The sequence below is a fragment of the Oncorhynchus mykiss genome, chromosome 6 (genome assembly GCF_013265735.2).
Source record: "Oncorhynchus mykiss isolate Arlee chromosome 6, USDA_OmykA_1.1, whole genome shotgun sequence".
Classification (NCBI taxonomy): Eukaryota; Metazoa; Chordata; class Actinopteri; order Salmoniformes; family Salmonidae; genus Oncorhynchus; species Oncorhynchus mykiss.
This window is the reverse complement of record NC_048570.1, coordinates 87957068-87978931: the sequence shown is the minus strand read 5'-3', so window position 1 is coordinate 87978931 and position 21864 is coordinate 87957068. Positions and strand designations below refer to the sequence as shown.

At 44.1% G+C, this 21864-nt stretch overlaps 1 protein-coding gene across 2 annotated transcripts in view; it reads right to left on the bottom strand.

Annotated features, from left to right (window-relative positions):
* Positions 1–21864, bottom strand: part of LOC110526745 (coronin-2B) — a 94979-nt gene that overhangs the window by 13528 nt on the left and 59587 nt on the right. For both annotated transcript variants that reach the window (XM_036981393.1, XM_036981394.1), the window contains exons 2-6: positions 15226–15426; positions 4012–4128; positions 3121–3270; positions 2647–2811; positions 404–520 (exon numbers count right to left, since the gene is read on the bottom strand). In XM_036981393.1, coding sequence (XP_036837288.1) covers positions 404–520; positions 2647–2811; positions 3121–3270; positions 4012–4128; positions 15226–15426 — 750 coding nt within the window. The remainder of the gene's footprint in view (positions 1–403; positions 521–2646; positions 2812–3120; positions 3271–4011; positions 4129–15225; positions 15427–21864) is intronic.

The window sequence follows — 21864 nt, the reverse complement described above, 5'->3', positions numbered from 1 at the left end:
GCACGCATGCACGCACGCACGCACGCACACACGCACGCACGCACGCACGCACGCACGCACACACACACACACACACACACACACACACACACACACACACACACTTGGATCAGACATTGTTCATGAACACACACACTTGAGGACACACACAATCCTTAATTGAGGATATACACCCAAGTGCAGTTGCACATATACACACTCACACGCACGCACACACACTCACGCACACTCACACACGCACGCACGCACGCACACACACACACACACACACACACACACACACACACACACACACACACACACACACACACACACACACACACACACACACACACACACACACACACACACAAGGGGAAACATTCAGCCCCACATCCCAGCAGGGGGTCCCCGGCTGCCTCACCTGATCCCACAGTGCAATCTGTCTGGTGTTCCACCGGGACACACCTGTCGTCAGCAGCCTCTTCATGTTGCCCAGAAACACCACTCTGTTCACCCTGTGGTTCTTACAGCTGGCATGCTGGTGGGGAACAATCACACAGAGACTCTACTGTAACGGGGCATTATATTCACTCTAAATGTGGGGAACAATCACACAGAGACTACTGTAATGGGGCATTATATTCACTCTAAATGTGGGGAACAATAACACAGAGACTACTGTAACGGGGCATTATATTCACTCTAAATGTGGGGAACAATCACACAGAGACTACTGTAACGGGGCATTATATTCACTCTAAATGTGGGGAACAATCACACAGAGACTCTACTGTAACGGGGCATTATATTCACTCTAAATGTGAGGAACAATCACACAGAGACTCTACTGTAATGGGGCATTATATTCACTCTAAATGTGGTGAACAAACACACAGAGACTACTGTAATGGGGCATTATATTCACTCTAAATGTGGGGAACAATCACACATAGACTACTGTAATGGGGCATCATATTCACTCTAAATGTGAGGAACAATCACACAGAGACTCTACTGTAACGGGGCATTATATTCACTCTAAATGTGGTGAACAAACACACAGAGACTACTGTAATGGGGCATTATATTCACTCTAAATGTGGGGAACAATCACACAGAGACTACTGTAATGGGGCATTATATTCACTCTAAATGTGGGGAACAAACACACAGAGACTACGGTAATCGGGCATTATATTCATTCTAAATGTTGGGAACAATTACACAGATAGTCTTCTGTAATGGGGCATTATATTCACTCTAAATATGGGGAACAATCACACAGAGACTACAGTAACGGGGCATTATATTCACTCTAAATGTGGGGAACAATCTCACAGATACTCTACCTCAATGGGGCATTATATTCACTCTAAATGTGGGGAACAATCACACAGAGACTCTACAGTAATGGGGCATTATATTCACTCTAAATGTGGGGAACAAACACACAGAGACTACAGTAATGGGGCATTATATTCACTCTAAATGTGGGGAACAATCACACAGAGACTACAGTAACGGGGCATTATATTCACTCTAAATGTGGGGAACAATCACACAGAGACTCTACTGTAACGGGGCATTATATTCACTCTAAATGTGGGGAACAAACACACAGAGACTACTGTAATGGGGCATTATATTCACTCTAAATGTGGGGAACAATCACACAGAGACTCTACTGTAACGGGGCATTATATTCACTCTAAATGTGGGGAACAAACACACAGAGACTACTGTAATGGGGCATTATATTCACTCTAAATGTGGGAAACAAACACACAGAGACTCTACAGTAATGGGGCATTATATTCACTCTAAATGTGGGGAACAATCACACAGAGACTACTGTAATGGGGCATTATATTCACTCTAAATGTGGGGAACAAACACACAGAGACTACGGTAATCGGGCATTATATTCATTCTAAATGTTGGGAACAATTACACAGATACTCTTCTGTAATGGGGCATTATATTCACTCTAAATATGGGGAACAATCACACAGAGACTACAGTAACGGGGCATTATATTCACTCTAAATGTGGGGAACAAACACACAGAGACTCTACTGTAATGGGGCATTATATTCACTCTAAATATGGGGAACAATCACACAGAGACTACAGTAACGGGGCATTATATTCACTCTAAATGTGGGGAACAATCTCACAGATACTCTACTGTAACGGGGCATTATATTCACTCTAAATATGGGGAACAATCACACAGAGACTCTACTGTAATGGGGCATTATATTCACTCTAAATGTGGGGAACAATCTCACAGATACTCTACTGTAACGGGGCATTATATTCACTCTAAATGTGGGGAACAAACACACAGAGACTACTGTAACGGGGCATTATATTCACTCTAAATGTGGGGAACAAACACACAGAGACTCTACTGTAATGGGGCATTATATTCACTCTAAATGTGGGGAACAATCTCACAGATACTCTTCTGTAATGGGGCATTATATTCACTCTAAATGTGGGGAACAATCACACAGAGACTACAGTAACGGGGCATTATATTCACTCTAAATGTGGGGAACAATCTCACAGATACTCTACCTCAATGGGGCATTATATTCACTCATTTATATGTACTCTGTAAAGGACAGTGAAACTTTCTCTGCTCGCTGTAAGACTGACCTGTAAGACTCTCCCGGAGCGTGGCTCGATGACACGCAGCTTCTTGTCTTTACAGCTGGTGGCCAGCAGGCTGCCGTCTGTGTTGAAGGACATACACACGATGACGTCAGAGTGACAGTCGATCATCTTCACCGGCTCACCTATCTCCAGGTTCCAGATCAGGATCTGGATGGGACGGGCAGGGAATCATATCAACTGTCAGTTCTGATCTTATCTTAGATCATATCTGATCTTTGAAGAAAAGGGAGTAAAATGGGGAAAGACTTCCCCTGAACTCCAATAAAAACACATTTTATTTGAGTTTGTACTGTTACAAATAGTTTTGTGACGTTGTGCTATGGTGTGCACGAATGAATATGACCCTGTTGTGTATACCTTACAGTAATAGCCAGTGATCTGTAATGATACCTTACAGTCGTAGCCAGTGATCTGTGATGATACCTTACAGTCGTAGCCAGTGATAAGTGATAATACCTTATAGTCATAGCCAGCACTGAAGAGGATTCCACTGCTGGTGGGGTGCCACTCGATGAGGCCCACACGTCTGCTGTGTCCATACAGCTCCATCATGGCCTCTGTCATATTCCGCCTCAGCCCTCCCTCTGGGATCTCCCATACTCGTACCTGGCACACACACACACACACACACACACACACACACACACACACACACACACACACACACACACACACACACACACACACACACATGCACATGCGAAGTTAAAGCTTTGTCACAAATGGTTCTTCCAAATGGACAATGACCCCAAGCATACTAACAAAGTTGTGGCAAAATGGCTTAAAGACAACAAAGTCAAGGTATTGGAGTGGCCATCACAAAGCCCTGACCTCAATCCTATAGAAAATGTGTGGGCAGAACTGAAAAAGCGTGTGCGAGCAAGGAGGCCTACAAATCTGACTCAGTTACACCAGCTCTGTCAGGAGGGATGGGCCAAAAGTCCCCCAACTTATTGTGGGAAGCTTGTGGAAGGCTACCTGAAACGTTTGACCCAAGTTAAACATTTTAAAGGCAATGCTACCAAATACAAATTGAGTGTATATACACTTCTGACCCCCTGGAAATGTGATGAAAGAAATAAAAGCTGAAATAAATCATTCTCGCTACTATTATTCTGACATTTCACATTCTTAAAATAAAGTGGTAATCCTAACTGACCTCAGACAGGGAATTTTTACATGGATTAAATGTCAGGAATTGTGAAAAACTGAGTTTAAATGTATTTGGCTAAGGTGTACGTTAACTTCCGACTTCAACTGTAGCTGCACAGTCAATGAGTCAGCAGAAACAGCAGTTTACTGTGTGTGTGTGTGTGTGTGTGTGTGTGTGTGTGTGTGTGCACTTACAGAGGAATCTTCAGAGCAGGAAGCTATGATGTTTTCAAAGAAGGGATTCCATTTGATGTCCAGGACATTGCCTTGGTGGCCACACACTTTGGGGTGGTGGGGGTCGATGCGGCCCGCCTGAAACGGAAGAACAAACATACTGATCATATATTGAGGAAAGAACAGACATCAATGGCTTTCTATCACCATTACTGATATGTACATGACTATGTATTTTCCAAACGATGACATCACACATATAGGCCATATGTCAAGGTCATTTAAAAAAATATCTTTATTTAACTAGGCAAGTCAGTTCAGAACAAATCCTTATTTACAATGACGGCCTACCCTGGCCAAACCCAGACGACACTGGGCCAATTGTGTACCACCCAATGGGACGCCCAATCACAGCCAGTTGTGATACAGCCAGGAATTGAGCCAGTGTCTGTAGTGATGCCTCTTGCACTGAGATGCAGTGCCTTAGACCGTTGCGCCACTCGGGAGCCCTCAGAGGGCACCACTTAGTAACACTAGCCATGTAAACAGTTAACACTGCCCTACATATGTCAAGATCAGAGGACACCACTTAGTAACACTAGCCATGTAAACAGTTAACACAACCCTACAAAATGTATTGGATAATTTGATGACCCCAGTCAAATAACGTCTCTTTAAAACGTTCACCCTTACAGAGAAATGTTGACGTAGTGTAACTGAACCCTTGGGGTGCTGATACAACACGATGAACGTGTAGTGATGCTGTAACAATGTGTACGTGTACTGATGCTGTAACAATGTGTACTGATGCTGTAACAATGTGTATGTGTACTGATGCTGTAACAATGTGTACTGATGCTGTAACAATGTGTACTGATGCTGTAACAATGTGTACTGATGCTGTAACAATGTGTACTGATGCTGTAACAATGTGAACGTGTACTGATGCTGTAACAATGTGTACGTGTACTGATGCTGTAACAATGTGTGCGTGTACTGATGCTGTAACAATGTGTACGTGTACTGATGCTGTAACAATGTGTACGTGTACTGATGCTGTAACAATGTGTACGTGTACTGATGCTGTAACAATGTGTACTGATGCTGTAACAATGTGTACTGATGCTGTAACAATGTGTATGTGTACTGATGCTGTAACAATGTGTACTGATGCTGTAACAATGTGTACTGATGTTGTAACAATGTGAACGTGTACTGATGCTGTAACAATGTGTACGTGTACTGATGCTGTAACAATGTGTGCGTGTACTGATGCTGTAACAATGTGTACGTGTACTGATGCTGTAACAATGTGTACGTGTACTGATGCTGTAACAATGTGTACTGATGCTGTAACAATGTGTACTGATGCTGTAACAATGTGTACGTGTACTGATGCTGTAACAATGTGTACTGATGCTATAACAATGTGTACGTGTGCTGATGCTGTAACAATGTGTACGTGTACTGATGCTGTAACAATGTGTACGTGTACTGATGCTGTAACAATGTGTACTGATGCTGTAACAATGTGTACTGATGCTGTAACAATGTGTACGTGTACTGATGCTGTAACAATGTTTCCCAGCTGATCCTTCAATCACCAAACAAACTCAACACTTGGCTGTTAAAGTCAATCAACATAAACACAATTCAGCCGAGAAATACACATTGAAGAAATAACATCATTTCCTTTGTTTAAGGACCAGGGACAACCAAAGGCTTGTTATTGCAATGTGCCTCCACGTCCACAGGGAGGCGCTGGATTAGCAGACTTGAATGGATCATGGCTGAGACCTCTCCATGTTGGTCATGATGTCATGAATGTTTGATGTCACTTCAATCCACTGACCTCCTTCTTATTTCCTCAGAGACATATGGCTGAGAGCTTCAGGCCATGCCTGAGTGGAACTGGCTGTGTGTGTGTGTGTGTGTGTGTGTGTGTGTGTGTGTGTGTGTGTGTGTGTGTGTGTGTGTGTGTGTGTGTGTGTGTGTGTGTGTGTGTGTGTGTGTGTGTGTGTGTGTGTGTGTGTGTGTGCGTGCGTGCGTGCATTTTTATATTTATATACACAGTGCATTCGGAAAGTATTCAGACCAATTGACTTTTTCCATATTTATTAAATCATTATTTTCCCTCATCAATCTACACACAATACCCCATAATGATATAACAAAAACTGTTTTTTAGAAATTTTTGCAAATGTATTAAAAATAAAAGTCTTAAACATGACATTTACATAAGTATGCAGACCCTTTACACAGTACTTTGTTGAAGCACCTTTGGCAGTGATTTCAGCCTTGAGTCTTCTTGGGTATGACGCTACAAGCTTGGCACACCTGTATTTGGGGAGTTTCTCCTATTCTTCTCTATAGATCCTCTCAAACTCTGTCAGGTTGGATGGGGAGCGTCGCTGCACAGCTATCTTCAGATCTCTCCAGAGATGTTCGATCGGGTTCAAGTCCAGGCTCTGGCTGGGTCAATCAAGGACATTCAGAGCCTTGTCTCGAAGCCACTCCTGCATTGTCTTGGCTTTGTGCTTAGGGTCGTTGTCCTGTTGGAAGGTGAACCTTCACCACAGTCTGAGGTCCTAAGCGCTTTGGAGCAAGTTTTCATCAAGGATCTCTCTGTACGTTGCTCCGTTCATCTTTCCCTCAATGCCGACTAGTCTCCCAGTCCCTGCCACCGACAAACGTCCCCACAGTATGATGCTGCCACCACCATGCTTCACCGTAGGGATGGTGCCAGCTTTTCTCGAGATGTGACGCTTGGCATTCAGGTCAAAGAGTTCAATCTTGGTTTTAGCAGACCAGAGAATCTTGTTTCTCATCGTCTGAGAGCCTTTTGGCAAACTCCAAGAGGGCTGTTATGTGCCTTTTACTGAGGAGTTGCTTCCGTCTGGCCACTCTACTACAAAAGCCTGATCGCTGCCAAAGGTGCTTCAACAAAGTACTGAGTAAAGGGTCTGAATACTTATGTAAATGTGATATTTCAGTTTTTATTTGTAATACATTTGCAAACATTTTTAAAAAGCAGTTTTTTCTACATCATTATGGGGCATTGTGTGTAGATTGTAGAAGTTATTTTTGTATTTAAAAAAATAATAATTTTAAAATAAGGCTGTAACGTAACAAAATGTGGAAAAAGTCAAGGGGTCTGAATACTTTCCGAATGCACTGTATATCCTGTATGTGTGTGTGTGTGTGTGTGTGTGTGTGTGTGTGTGTGTGTGTGTGTGTGTGTGTGACAAACCAAGGGCAGCATTCATAACTTGGAGTATCCTTTTCATGGCAGAACAGATTTACAGCTAAAGTCCCTACCCAGGCTTTTCAGAAAAAAAGAGTCCAATCTCGACAGCTTCCCAACAGTACAACTTTACCAACTATTCTCAATTAGTGTGTAATTTACTAATGTAGACTTTCTTCCAGAGATTTCTTCTATTAGCTAAACTCATCATCTCCTGTTTGATTTCCCATAGGTCCTCAATACTCAACAGACATGTCAGATGTCAGTTTTAATCAGAAATATTCATTACTCATTAGCTGAGGGAAAGTGGGCAACACATCTGATCAAATATTAAAACAAAGCCTGATATCATCTTGTAGAAGAAGCATGTTGGGCCTCAGTGTAAATCTTACAGGATTATGCCATTATTAAATCGGTTATGGAATTCGAAGTCGTTGAATATTAATAAATAAAGGACAAAGGGAGGCCACCGGGCAGAAGCCAGGGTGAATCTGGATCACAATTCTGATATGGTGTGAATAAGACTTTGGGTTGAACCAGGCCCTCTGGGCATTCAGTACACTGGTTGGTTCCCTTTAAGGGTTAAAGACAAAAGACTTCCAATTACAGACATTCTCATGATGTCATCTGGCAACAGCCACACAACACATTATCACCAGAGACTCTCTAACACAGGACTGTTATTCCCTGCTGTGTTCACCAGAGACTCTCTAACACAGGACTGGAGTACCCTGCTGTGTTCACACTTAGACACACAGCAGCTCTACACACTGATAGGGAAACAAATGCACACACGCGCACACACGCGCACACACACACACACACACACACACACACACACACACACACACACACACACACACACACACACACACACACACACACACACACACACACACACACACACACACACACACTGATTGGTGAGAAACACAAACACACCATTAAGTACATTCTCTTTATACATGTTTACATCATATCTGTAGCACCCATACCTCAGATTCACCTGAAGGTTGCATCATATCTGTAGAACTAATACCTCAGATTCACCTGAAGGTTACATCATATCTGTAGTACTAATGCCTCAGATTCACCTGAAGGTTACATCATATCTGTAGCACCCATACCTCAGATTCACCTGAAGGTTACATCATATCTGTAGAACCCATACCTCAGATTCACCTGAAGGTTACATCATATCTGTAGAACCCATACCTCAGATTCACCTGAAGGTTACATCATATCTGTAGAACTAATGCCTCAGATTCACCTGAAGGTTACATCATATCTGTAGAACTAATGCCTCAGATTCACCTGAAGGTTACATCATATCTGTAGAACTAATGCCTCAGATTCACCTGAAGGTTACATCATATCTGTAGCACCCATACCTCAGATTCACCTGAAGGTTACATCATATCTGTAGAACTAATGCCTCAGATTCACCTGAAGGTTACATCATATCTGTAGAACTAATACCTCAGATTCACCTGAAGGGTACATCATATCTGTAGAACTAATGCCTCAGATTCACCTGAAGGTTACATCATATCTGTAGAACTAATACCTCAGATTCACCTGAAGGTTACATCATATCTGTAGAACTAATGCCTCAGATTCACCTGAAGGTTACATCATATCTGTAGAACTAATACCTCAGATTCACCTGAAGGGTACATCATATCTGTAGAACTAATACCTCAGATTCACCTGAAGGTTACATCATATCTGTAGAACTAATACCTCAGATTCACCTGAAGGTTACATCATATCTGTAGAACTAATGCCTCAGATTCACCTGAAGGTTACATCATATCTGTAGAACCAATACCTCAGATTCACCTGAAGGTTACATCATATCTGTAGAACCCATACCTCAGATTCACCTGAAGGTTACATCATATGTGTAGAACTAATACCTCAGATTCACCTGAAGGTTACATCATATCTGTAGAACTAATACCTCAGATTCACCTGAAGGTTACATCATATCTGTAGAACTAATACCTCAGATTCACCTGAAGGTTACATCATATCTGTAGAACCAATACCTCAGATTCACCTGAAGGTTACATCATATCTGTAGGTTTAATATCTCAAATTCACCTGAAGGTTACATCATATCTGTAGAACTAATGCCTCAGATTCACCTGAAGGTTACATCATATCTGTAGAACCAATACCTCAGATTCACCTGAAGGTTACATCATATCTGTAGAACTAATGCTTCAGATTCACCTGAAGGTTACATCATATCTGTAGAACTAATACCTCAGATTCACCTGAAGGTTACATCATATCTGTAGAACCAATACCTCAGATTCACCTGAAGGTTACATCATATCTGTAGGTTTAATATCTCAGTTTCACCTGAAGGTTACATCATATCTGTAGGTTTAATATCTCAGTTTCACCTGAAGTTTACATAATAGTTGACAACTCAACCAAATGTAAATCAAAAGTAGACGTTGAAATGACATCTGTGCTCAGTGGGACATCTCTCTCCACAACGCCTGAATCTACCCAGCATGGCAGTGGGGGTGGATTTTCCGATGGTTAAACTGGAACTGGTGACATCATTTTGCCTACCATACTTCTTCTACTCATGTTTTTCCCTTCTTCACTGTACGAGAGTCATAGCCTCTGTATGCTATTTCCATTCCACTACTCCAGCCCTACTGACATATTTTATTAGATTTATTTGATTTGACCTTTATTTAACCAGGTAGACCAGATCACCTTTATTTAACCAGGTAGACCAGATCACCTTTATTTAACCAGGTAGGCCAGATCACCTTTATTTAACCAGGTAGACCAGATCACCTTTATTTAACCAGGTAGGCCAGATCACCTTTATTTAACCAGGTAGGCAAGTTGAGAACAAGTTCTCATTTACAACTGCGACCTGGCCAAGATAAAGCAAAGCAGTTCGACACATACAACAACAGAGAGTTAAACATGGAGTAAAACAACCATACAGTCAATAATAATACAGTAGAAAAATAAGTATATGTACAATGTGAGCAAATGAGGTGAGATAAGGGAGGTAAAGGCACTAAAAAGGCCATGGTGGCGAAGTAAATACAATATAGCAAGTAAAACACTGGAATGGTAGATTTGCAGTGGAAGAATGTGCAAAGTAGAAAGACTGGATAGTATAGCATTTGTGAATTTGTGTATTTATTTATAATCATGTATAGTATTTCATAAAACAAGGCAGGGTTCAGGTGATGCACACAGCATTGCTCCTGTGTGTCTGTGTGTAATGCTGTGAACATATTCATAGACTCAAAATTTAAACCAGATTTGTAAAGCCAATGAATAACAGCCAACAAATGTTATTACAACCATAACACTGAATTTTCAAGACAGGTGTTGTGGAGGGATTGTGTATCAAACAGGTGGTTGTTTAGTTTTTCTTCTTGGCCAGCTTAACCGTTAGATGACATTACCTTCGTCAATAACCAGAATGAATGTTGACTGAATTATTTGTTTTCTGCTTTATAACGAACAACAGGACCTGTTCCGACAGAAGAAGGCTATTTTAATTCTACATTCTTAAAACTAACTCTTCTTTGAAAAGATATAGTAGCTTTATGTAAATTCAGATACCCAGATATGTATAAGCGTGGACACGATTAATGAGGGCACCGTCCAAAGTAGGTATGCATTAATCATCAGATACATATTTACATGATTTGGAAAATAACATATACTTGTTTTTACCTGCATTAAGTAACCATTTCAGTTCAACAAAAGCGTTCTGCAGGGCAATAAAGACAGATTAAAGCTCTGATAGAGTCTGGTCAGCTGTGGGGGCAATAGCATGCACCACAGTGTCATCTGCATTCAGGTGACAATATTGTTAATGTAAATAGTGAAAAGAACAGGACCGAGAATCAATCCCTGTGGAACTCTATGTTAAATCCAGAAAACCTGATTTAACACCATCAGTAAACACACACTGTATTCTATCCTTTAACATAGTTTCAAACCAGCCTGGTCATGATCAATTGATGAAAGCCTTTGAATAAGTAATGCGCAATCCACAGTGTTGAAGGCTTTAGACAGGTCAAAAAAAAAAGCTCTGCACAATGTGTTTTCTCATCCAAACAATTAAAGACATAATTTAAAACCAAGAAGTATCAGAGATGGTGCTATGACCTGGTCTGGAACCTGACTGGTGTACATTTAGAATACATTTCATTGTTATAAAATATCTAAACTGAGTATTTACCAAGGATTCTAGAATCTTTGCTGGGCAATAGAGTTTGGAAATGGGACTATAATTATTTAGGTCATACGGGTCAACACTTTTGTGAAGGGGGAGTATATGAGCCGCCTTTCAGACCCTGTGGATGGTACTTAGAAATAAATGTAGGGTTAAAAATATGTGTTGGAGATTCTGCAATCAGACGAGCAGAAAGCTGCTTCGAGGAGGGCTGCGAAAGTAGCCCAAGTAGCATGGGAAAGTAGCCCAAGTAGCATGGGAAAGTAGCCCAAGTCTTACACCGAAACACATGAGCCAATTATGAGGCAATCGAACGGATAAAAGCCATGAGCTCAGCCAGATGAATGACAACACAGTAAGCTGAATGACTCTGGATACCCATGACAAAAGAGCCATTGATGCCTGATCCAAGTGAAAGCTGTAGAACGCTTTGGGACCATGACAGGGACAGGGTGGGGCATTCTAGGTAGTGTAGTATAAATTGGCATGAGGTGGAAAGAGAGGGACCATGACAGGGTCAGGGTGGGGCATTCTAGGTAGTGTAGTATAACTTGGCATGAGGTGGAAAGAGAGGGACCATGACAAGGACAGGGTGGGGCATTCTAGGTAGTGTAGTATAACTTGGCATGAGGTGGAAAGAGAGGGACCATGACAGGGACAGGGTGGGGCATTCTAGGTAGTGTAGTATAACTTGGCATGAGGTGGAAAGAGAGGGACCATGGCAATAAAGAATGGAAGATCTTGGAGCAGAGCGGTATTGTTCACAGCTTGTCCCATCAAAAGACCATCATTGATGGAAGTGCCAAAACAACTAACGGCAATGAGAAATCCCTCATAACTGCCAATATGGTATTAATACGGTGTATCTGCAACATTTTAATGGAGTGGCTTTCATATTTCACCATATTTCACTTGGTGAAAATGCAGAAACTGATGTATCTATGCCTTCTTCTCTCCTATTCAATAAATAGCTGTCAAATACTAGAGCAGAAAATTCCCCACAGTGGTTTTCCATTATAGTGTGTGTCCCACCCTTTTCATTCCTATAACTGCTTTTCCTAATTAGAATATTGGTTCCGCAGAGATGTATTTTTACACCCTGTGCCAGCTGCAGATCTCCTTCTTGTACCCTGGTTTGACTCTATTCCACTACTTCAAATGAAACAACATTGGCAGGGTATCCTAGTGGTTAGAGCGTTGGGCTAGTAACCGAAAGGTTGCAAGTTCAAATCCTCTGAGCTAACAAGGTACAACTCTGTTGTTCTACCCCTGAACAAGGCAATTAACCCACTGTTCCTAGGCCCTCATTGATATTAAGAATTTGTTCTTAACTGACTTGCCTGGTAAAATAAAAAACATCAATGGGGGAAATGTAAAATGTAACTGCTTCAGTTGATTGGAGCATAGTGCTAGCCACACCACACATAGTGCTAGCCACACCACACATAGTGCTAGCCACACCACACATAGTGCTAGCCACACCACACATAGTGCTAGCCACACCACACATAGTGCTTGCCACACCACACATAGTGCTAGCCACACCACACATAGTGCTAGCCACACCACACATAGTGCTAGCCACACCACACATAGTGCTAGCCACACCACACATAGTGCTAGCCACACCACACATAGTGCTAGCCACTATGGGGCATTCTAGGTAGTGTAGTATAACTTGGCATGAGGTGGAAAGAGAGGGACCATGACAAGGACAGGGTGGGGCTAGCCACACCACACATAGTGCTAGCCACACCACACATAGTGCTAGCCACACCACACATAGTGCTAGCCACACCACACATAGTGCTAGCCACACCACACATAGTGCTAGCCACACCACACATAGTGCTTGCCACACCACACATAGTGCTAGCCACACCACACATAGTGCTAGCCACACCACACATAGTGCTAGCCACACCACACATAGTGCTAGCCACACCACACATAGTGCTAGCCACACCACACATAGTGCTTGCCACACCACACATAGTGCTTGCCACACCACACATAGTGCTAGCCACACCACACATAGTGCTAGCCACACCACACATAGTGCTAGCCACACCACACATAGTGCTAGCCACACCACACATAGTGCTAGCCACACCACACATAGTGCTAGCCACACCACACATAGTGCTTGCCACACCACACATAGTGCTTGCCACACCACACATAGTGCTAGCCACACCACACATAGTGCTAGCCACACCACACATAGTGCTTGCCACACCACACATAGTGCTAGCCACACCACACATATTTCTTGCCACACCACACATAGTGCTAGCCACACCACACATAGTGCTTGCCACACCACACATAGTGCTAGCCACACCACACATAGTGCTAGCCACACCACACATAGTGCTTGCCACACCACACATAGTGCTTGCCACACCACACATAGTGCTTGCCACACCAAAGCTGGGCTTTAAGTCACTCATGGAACATATACTGTATGTTAACAGAAAGTTGCTTTGGATAACAGCATCTTGCTGAATTACCATATCAAGACCTGAACTCTCTGCCCTCTGGTAACAGTTTGATTTGGCCTGCACTCTGGATAAAAGGCTTTGCAGCCAGAAGCAGTGGAATTATCTTGTCTTGAGGAGACAGGACTCAGTAAATAGTAGTTGGTCTTTCATATCCCAGGGTGCAGATGGGTTTCATACTAAACAATGAGTGACATCATCTGTATACCCTGACAACAACTGATGCTACTCTAGAAAACATATTTGTCCAATTAGATCAATAAGATTGGTGTTGATGAGTGATTTGGGATTTAGAGCCATTAGGCCTAATAACAGTTTTGATTGGTCTCAAAGAGAGGATGTGATTGAGACCCATCATCTACTTAAATGATGATGCCAGAGAGGTCGGTGTTGGGAGGATATATTGGCACGGGTGTTGTTAGGCCAGAGATGAAGTCGAGGGCCGCCAAACCGTGTCAATATATCCTCCAAACTCCTGCTTCAAGGGCATTATCACATTTATACAACGGGTTACCAACATATTCAAACAATGATTGACATATTTTCCTAAAAACATATATTTTTATTAATTTATTCATACCATTTCATCCTTCCACGAGATATATCCTCAACACAAATCTAGGGTTGGTTCCCAAGCTTGCTGGTCTTTCATTCTATCGGTTCGGTTGCCAGAGACGCGACCCAGTAGTTAGGTCTTTTTGTTCTAAATCTATGGACACGACACCAGTCGTTTGTTCTAAATGTTCTGTTGCCATGATGGCTGGCAACGTTCTTATCCATTGCTTGCTAGCTAGCCAACGTTGGCTAACACAGTCGCATCAAACAGTGTAGCCAGAATAACAACAAAGTAGCTGCATTTGCGTTTGTTTAAGCTGTTTTCTTGTGATTGTTTTTGGGATACAACCATAACAATGAGCTAATGATGTGAGATTTCGCCTCACATAGAACATTTGCTCTCTCACCAGGGCACTGTTCACAATCACTTCAAACTGAAGCTGGATTTACAGAAAACTAGCTGCATTTCGTGTTTTTCTATTGACATTTGTTCGTATATATCCATCAACATGGATGCCGTGGCACCTCCCAAATGGGCGCTACACATTGGTGGTGGAAGGGGTGAAACAATGTCATGTGCTTTGACTTTGAGAAAAGGACAACCTAAAGTGCAAAAATACAAATCATTCTCAGAGTAGATGTTTCAGAGAGATATGCAGCCCAGAGAACGTAATGGCTCACTGTTGGCCTGCTGCCATGGTTACCTGGGAGACAGGGATAACGATAAAGGACCCTCCACCGGCACTCTCCGTGACGATGGCCAGGAACTTGGCATTGACGGCACAGAAGTGGTTGTCATGGACGTTCTTGGTGATGGGAATGCCGTCAAAGCAGTGCTCCCGGTTGGCCACTTTGCCGTAGACGTTTCGAAACTTGGAGCTTCGGTATGTCGGACGCCATGACATCTGATGGAGAAGAGATGGAGAAGAGATGGAGAAGAGATGGAGAAGAGATGGAGAGATATTAAGGAGGGAGGTTCAGAAAGGACTTTCTGCAATACCAGCACTGGGATGTATTGAAGGCACCAGTTAGTTGCTGTTTTATCATGTTGAATGTGCTGACATGGTGGTTTTCTGGTTACTGTATATGCTGGTCCATGTGAGCAGAAGGTCAGCTGTTTAGTTGACAGGTTAGTGGGCATTCATGGTTAACAGCTTAGATCAACCGGCTGGTTGAACATAATTGGATTATTTTAGATTTAGGGAAAAAACACAAAATGATCATACCACATTAGAGTATTAAATGATCATACCACATTAGAGTATTAAATGATCATACCAAATCAGAGTATTAAATGATCATACCACATTAGAGTATTAAATGATCATACCACATTAGAGTATTAAATGATCATACCACATTAGAGTATTAAATGATCATACCACATTAGAGTATTAAAGGAAAACGCCACCAAAAAAGTATATTTTGGTATTTTGGTCCATTGTTAAAATAGTCCCAAAATGTTTTGATGGTCAGCAATCAACTTTCAAAATATAGAAATCATCTCGGTGTGATGCATTTTGTATCATATGACACAAAACGCATCATCATATGGTGATGATTTCTGTATTTTGAAAGTTTTACATCTTGAAAAATTGATTGCTGACAAGCAAAACATTTTGGGACTATGTCAACAATGGACTAATGAAACAAATACCAAAATATTGTTTTTGGGTGGAGTTCTCCTTTAACTTTGAGATTGCTGTTCCAAAATCCCTAGAGAAACCCCCACTAGTAAAGACAGTAAAGAGGAGTGTTGCTGTTCCAAAATCCCTAGAGAAACCCCCACTAGTAAAGACAGTAAAGAGGAGTGTTGCTGTTCCAAAATCCCTAGAGAAACCCCCATTAGTAAAGACAGTAAAGAGGAGTGTTGCTGTTCCAAAATCCCCAGAGAAACCCCCATTAGTAAAGACAGTAAAGAGGAGAGAAACCCCCATTAGTAAAGACAGTAAAGAGGAGAGAAACCCCCATTAGTAAAGACAGTAAAGAGGAGTGTTGCTGTTCCAAAATCCCCAGAGAAACCCCCATTAGTAAAGACAGTAAAGAGGAGTGTTGCTGTTCCAAAATCCCCAGAGAAACCCCCATTAGTAAAGACAGTAAAGAGGAGAGAAACCCCCATTAGTAAAGACAGTAAAGAGGAGTGTTGCTGTTCCAAAATCCCTAGAGAAACCCCCATTAGTAAAGACAGTAAAGAGGAGTGTTGCTTTCTTCAAAATCTCTTCTGTCCACCCCTATAGTTCAGAGGAATTTTGTCAGTGCTGTCATGGCAATTCAAATCCCATGTTAGTCAGAGTGTGAAATGTTTGCAGTGTGGCAAACGTTCAACGCCACAAGAAAATATTTCACATAAAATAGCGAGTAAGTAAATAAAGGTAGACAAGAGCAGTCCCTCACAAGAGCAGTCCCTCACAAGAGCAGTCCCTCACAAGAGCAGTCACTCACAAGAGCAGTCCCTCACAAAAGCAGTCCCTCACAAGAGCAGTCCCTCACAAGAGCAGTCACTCACAAGAGCAGTCCCTCACAAGAGCAGTCACTCACAAGAGCAGTCCCTCACAAGAGCAGTCCCTCACAAGTGATTTGAGTCTGAAATCAGCAACTACTAACGAGGAGGCGGCTCCATGAAAGGATTCCTTTGTGACACATATGTCCTGAGCTTGGACCCATGAAACCTTGCAAAACAGTACACCAGCCACTTCACTTCCCAGCGAGGGGAAGTGGTCGAATCCATCATAAAAACACTCAAACCACTACTTTTGTTTGTCGTTACCCACAAGCATGTACTGACCGAATTGCTGCCTTGCAGCGTGAGATACATCTATCGTCTGGGTCACACTAGACCTAATCACAGGTGTAGAGCTGGATGGCCCTTAGACACTGATCCAAGGACAGTTTTGAGGTTTGTCCCACTAACGATCGATGATACATCAGGGAAGGTGAATAGATCCTAGGTGTGGTAAAGGGGAACGTCTGCTTACAGACAGCGGCAAAATCTGTTGTTCTGCCCCTGAACAAGGCAGTTAACCCACTGGTAGGCTGTCATTGTAAGTAAGAATTTATTCTTAACTGACTTGTTAAATACATGCATAGAAAAAAAACAGACAGGAAGTTCTTCAGGAAAGGAGATTTACGACACTGTCAGATCAGTGACAAGATGACATCACCACAGCCACAATTCAGCATTGTTCTGGGGTGGGAACAGTGCTGTGTGCAAATAGAGATGTCCCTGTTTCCATGCTGCCATGGTCTCTTCCTGTCCTACAGACTGCAGTCTACATCTGGTCTTCAGCTGGTGGAGAGTGCACACAATCCAGTAATCACTCTCACCCATCCCACCCACAGGCAGGCCAGTACTCACTCTCACCCATCCCACCCACAGGCAGACCAGTAATCCCTCTCACCCATCCCACCCATAGGCACACCAGTAATCACGCTCACCCATCCCACCCACAGGCAGACCAGTAATCACTCCCATCCCACCCACAGGCAGGCCAGTAATCACTCTCACCCATCCCACCCACAGGCAGACCAGTAATCCCTCTCACCCACAGGCAGACCAGTACTCACTCTCACCCATCCCACCCACATACAGACCAGTAATCACTCTCACCCATCCCACCCACAGGCAGACCAGTAATCCCACCCATCCCACCCACAGGCAGACCAGTAATCACTCTCACCCATCCCACCCACAGGCAGACCAGTAATCACTCTCACCCATCCCACCCACAGGCAGACCAGTAATCACTCTCACCCATCCCACCCACAGGCAGACCAGTAATCACTCTCACCCATCCCACCCACAGGCAGACCAGTAATCACTCTCACCCATCCCATCCACAGGCAGACCAGTAATCACTCTCACCCATCCCACCCACAGGCAGACCAGTAATCACTCTCACCCATCCCACCCACCGACAGACCAGTAATCACTTTGTCGTGAATGAGTGTGGTGCGGCATTGATATAGCTGGAGCTCGACATGTCCACAGACAGACCAGTAATCACTTTGTCGTGAAGGAGTGTGGTGCGGCATTGATATAGCTGGAGCTCGACATGTCCACAGACAGACCAGTAATCACTCTGTCGTGGAGGAGTGTGGTGCGGCATTGATATAGCTGGAGCTCGACATGTCCACAGACAGACCAGTAATCACTTTGTCGTGAAGGAGTGTGGTGCGGCATTGATATAGCTGGAGCTCGACATGTCCACAGACAGACCAGTAATCACTCTGTCGTGGAGGTGAAGGAGTGTGGTGCGGCATTGATATAGCTGGAGCTCGACATGTCCACAGACAGACCAGTAATCACTTTGTCGTGAAGGAGTGTGGTGCGGCATTGATATAGCTGGAGCTCGACATGTCCACAGACAGACCAGTAATCACTTTGTCGTGGAGGAGTGTGGTGCGGCATTGATATAGCTGGAGCTCGACATGTCCACAGACAGACCAGTAATCACTCTGTCGTGGAGGTGAAGGAGTGTGGTGAGGCATTGATATAGCTGGAGCTCGACATGTCCACAGACAGACCAGTAATCACTCTGTCGTGGAGGTGAAGGAGTGTGGTGCGGCATTGATATAGCTGGAGCTCGACAAGTCCACAGACAGACCAGTAATCACTCTGTCGTGGAGGTGAAGGAGTGTGGTGAGGCATTGATATAGCTGGAGCTCGACATGTCCACAGACAGACCAGTAATCACTTTGTCGTGAAGGAGTGTGGTGGGGCATTGATATAGCTGGAGCTCGACAAGTCCACAGACAGACCAGTAATCACTTTGTCGTGAAGGAGTGTGGTGAGGCATTGATATAGCTGGAGCTCGACAAGTCCACAGACAGACCAGTAATCACTCTGTCGTGGAGGTGAAGGAGTGTGGTGAGGCATTGATATAGCTGGAGCTCGACATGTCCACAGACAGACCAGTAATCACTTTGTCGTGAAGGAGTGTGGTGAGGCATTGATATAGCTGGAGCTCGACTTGTCCACAGACAGACCAGTAATCACTCTGTCGTGGAGGTGAAGGAGTGTGGTGAGGCATTGATATAGCTGGAGCTCGACATGTCCACAGACAGACCAGTAATCACTTTGTCGTGAAGGAGTGTGGTGAGGCATTGATATAGCTGGAGCTCGACTTGTCCACAGACAGACCAGTAATCACTCTGTCGTGAAGGAGTGTGGTGAGGCATTGATATAGCTGGAGCTCGACATGTCCACAGACAGACCAGTAATCACTTTGTCGTGAAGGAGTGTGGTGAGGCATTGATATAGCTGGAGCTCGACAAGTCCACAGACAGACCAGTAATCACTTTGTCGTGAAGGAGTGTGGTGAGGCATTGATATAGCTGGAGCTCGACATGTCCACAGACAGACCAGTAATCACTCTGTCGTGGAGGTGAAGGAGTGTGGTGAGGCATTGATATAGCTGGAGCTCGACATGTCCACAGACAGACCAGTAATCACTCTGTCGTGGAGGTGAAGGAGTGTGGTGAGGCATTGATATAGCTGGAGCTCGACTTGTCCACAGACAGACCAGTAATCACTCTGTCGTGGAGGTGAAGGAGTGTGGTGAGGCATTGATATAGCTGGAGCTCGACTTGTCCACAGACAGACCAGTAATCACTTTGTCGTGAAGGAGTGTGGTGCGGCATTGATATAGCTGGAGCTCGACATGTCCACAGACAGACCAGTAATCACTCTGTCGTGGAGGTGAAGGAGTGTGGTGAGGCATTGATATAGCTGGAGCTCGACTTGTCCACAGACAGACCAGTAATCACTCTGTCGTTGAGGTGAAGGAGTGTGGTGAGGCATTGATATAGCTGGAGCTCGACTTGTCCACAGACAGACCAGTAATCACTCTGTCGTGGAGGTGAAGGAGTGTGGTGAGGCATTGATATAGCTGGAGCTCGACATGTCCACAGACAGACCAGTAATCACTCTGTCGTGGAGGTGAAGGAGTGTGGTGAGGCATTGATATAGCTGGAGCTCGACATGTCCACAGACAGACCAGTAATCACTCTGTCGTGGAGGTGAAGGAGTGTGGTGAGGCATTGATATAGCTGGAGCTCGACATGTCCACAGACAGACCAGTAATCACTCTGTCGTGGAGGTGAAGGAGTGTGGTGAGGCATTGATATAGCTGGAGCTCGACATGTCCACAGACAGACCAGTAATCACTCTGTCGTGGAGGTGAAGGAGTGTGGTGAGGCATTGATATAGCTGGAGCTCGACATGTCCACAGACAGACCAGTAATCACTCTGTCGTGGAGGTGAAGGAGTGTGGTGAGGCATTGATATAGCTGGAGCTCGACATGTCCACAGACAGACCAGTAATCACTCTGTCGTGGAGGTGAAGGAGTGTGGTGAGGCATTGATATAGCTGGAGCTCGACAAGTCCACAGACAGACCAGTAATCACTCTGTCGTGGAGGAGTGTGGTGAGGCATTGATATAGCTGGAGCTCGACATGTCCACAGACAGACCAGTAATCACTCTGTCGTGGAGGTGAAGGAGTGTGGTGAGGCATTGATATAGCTGGAGCTCGACATGTCCACAGACAGACCAGTAATCACTCTGTCGTGGAGGTGAAGGAGTGTGGTGAGGCATTGATATAGCTGGAGCTCGACATGTCCACAGACAGACCAGTAATCACTCTGTCGTGGAGGTGAAGGAGTGTGGTGAGGCATTGATATAGCTGGAGCTCGACATGTCCACAGACAGACCAGTAATCACTCTGTCGTGGAGGTGAAGGAATGTGGTGAGGCATTGATATAGCTGGAGCTCGACATGTCCACAGACAGACCAGTAATCACTTTGTCGTGGAGGTGAAGGAGTGTGGTGAGGCATTGATATAGCTGGAGCTCGACATGTCCACAGACAGACCAGTAATCACTTTGTCGTGGAGGTGAAGGAGTGTGGTGAGGCATTGATATAGCTGGAGCTCGACATGTCCACAGACAGACCAGTAATCACTCTGTCGTGGAGGTGAAGGAGTGTGGTGAGGCATTGATATAGCTGGAGCTCGACATGTCCACAGACAGACCAGTAATCACTCTGTCGTGGAGGTGAAGGAGTGTGGTGAGGCATTGATATAGCTGGAGCTCGACATGTCCACAGACAGACCAGTAATCACTCTGTCGTGGAGGTGAAGGAGTGTGGTGAGGCATTGATATAGCTGGAGCTCGACATGTCCACAGACAGACCAGTAATCACTCTGTCGTGGAGGTGAAGGAGTGTGGTGAGGCATTGATATAGCTGGAGCTCGACATGTCCACAGACAGACCAGTAATCACTCTGTCGTGGAGGTGAAGGAGTGTGGTGAGGCATTGATATAGCTGGAGCTCGACATGTCCACA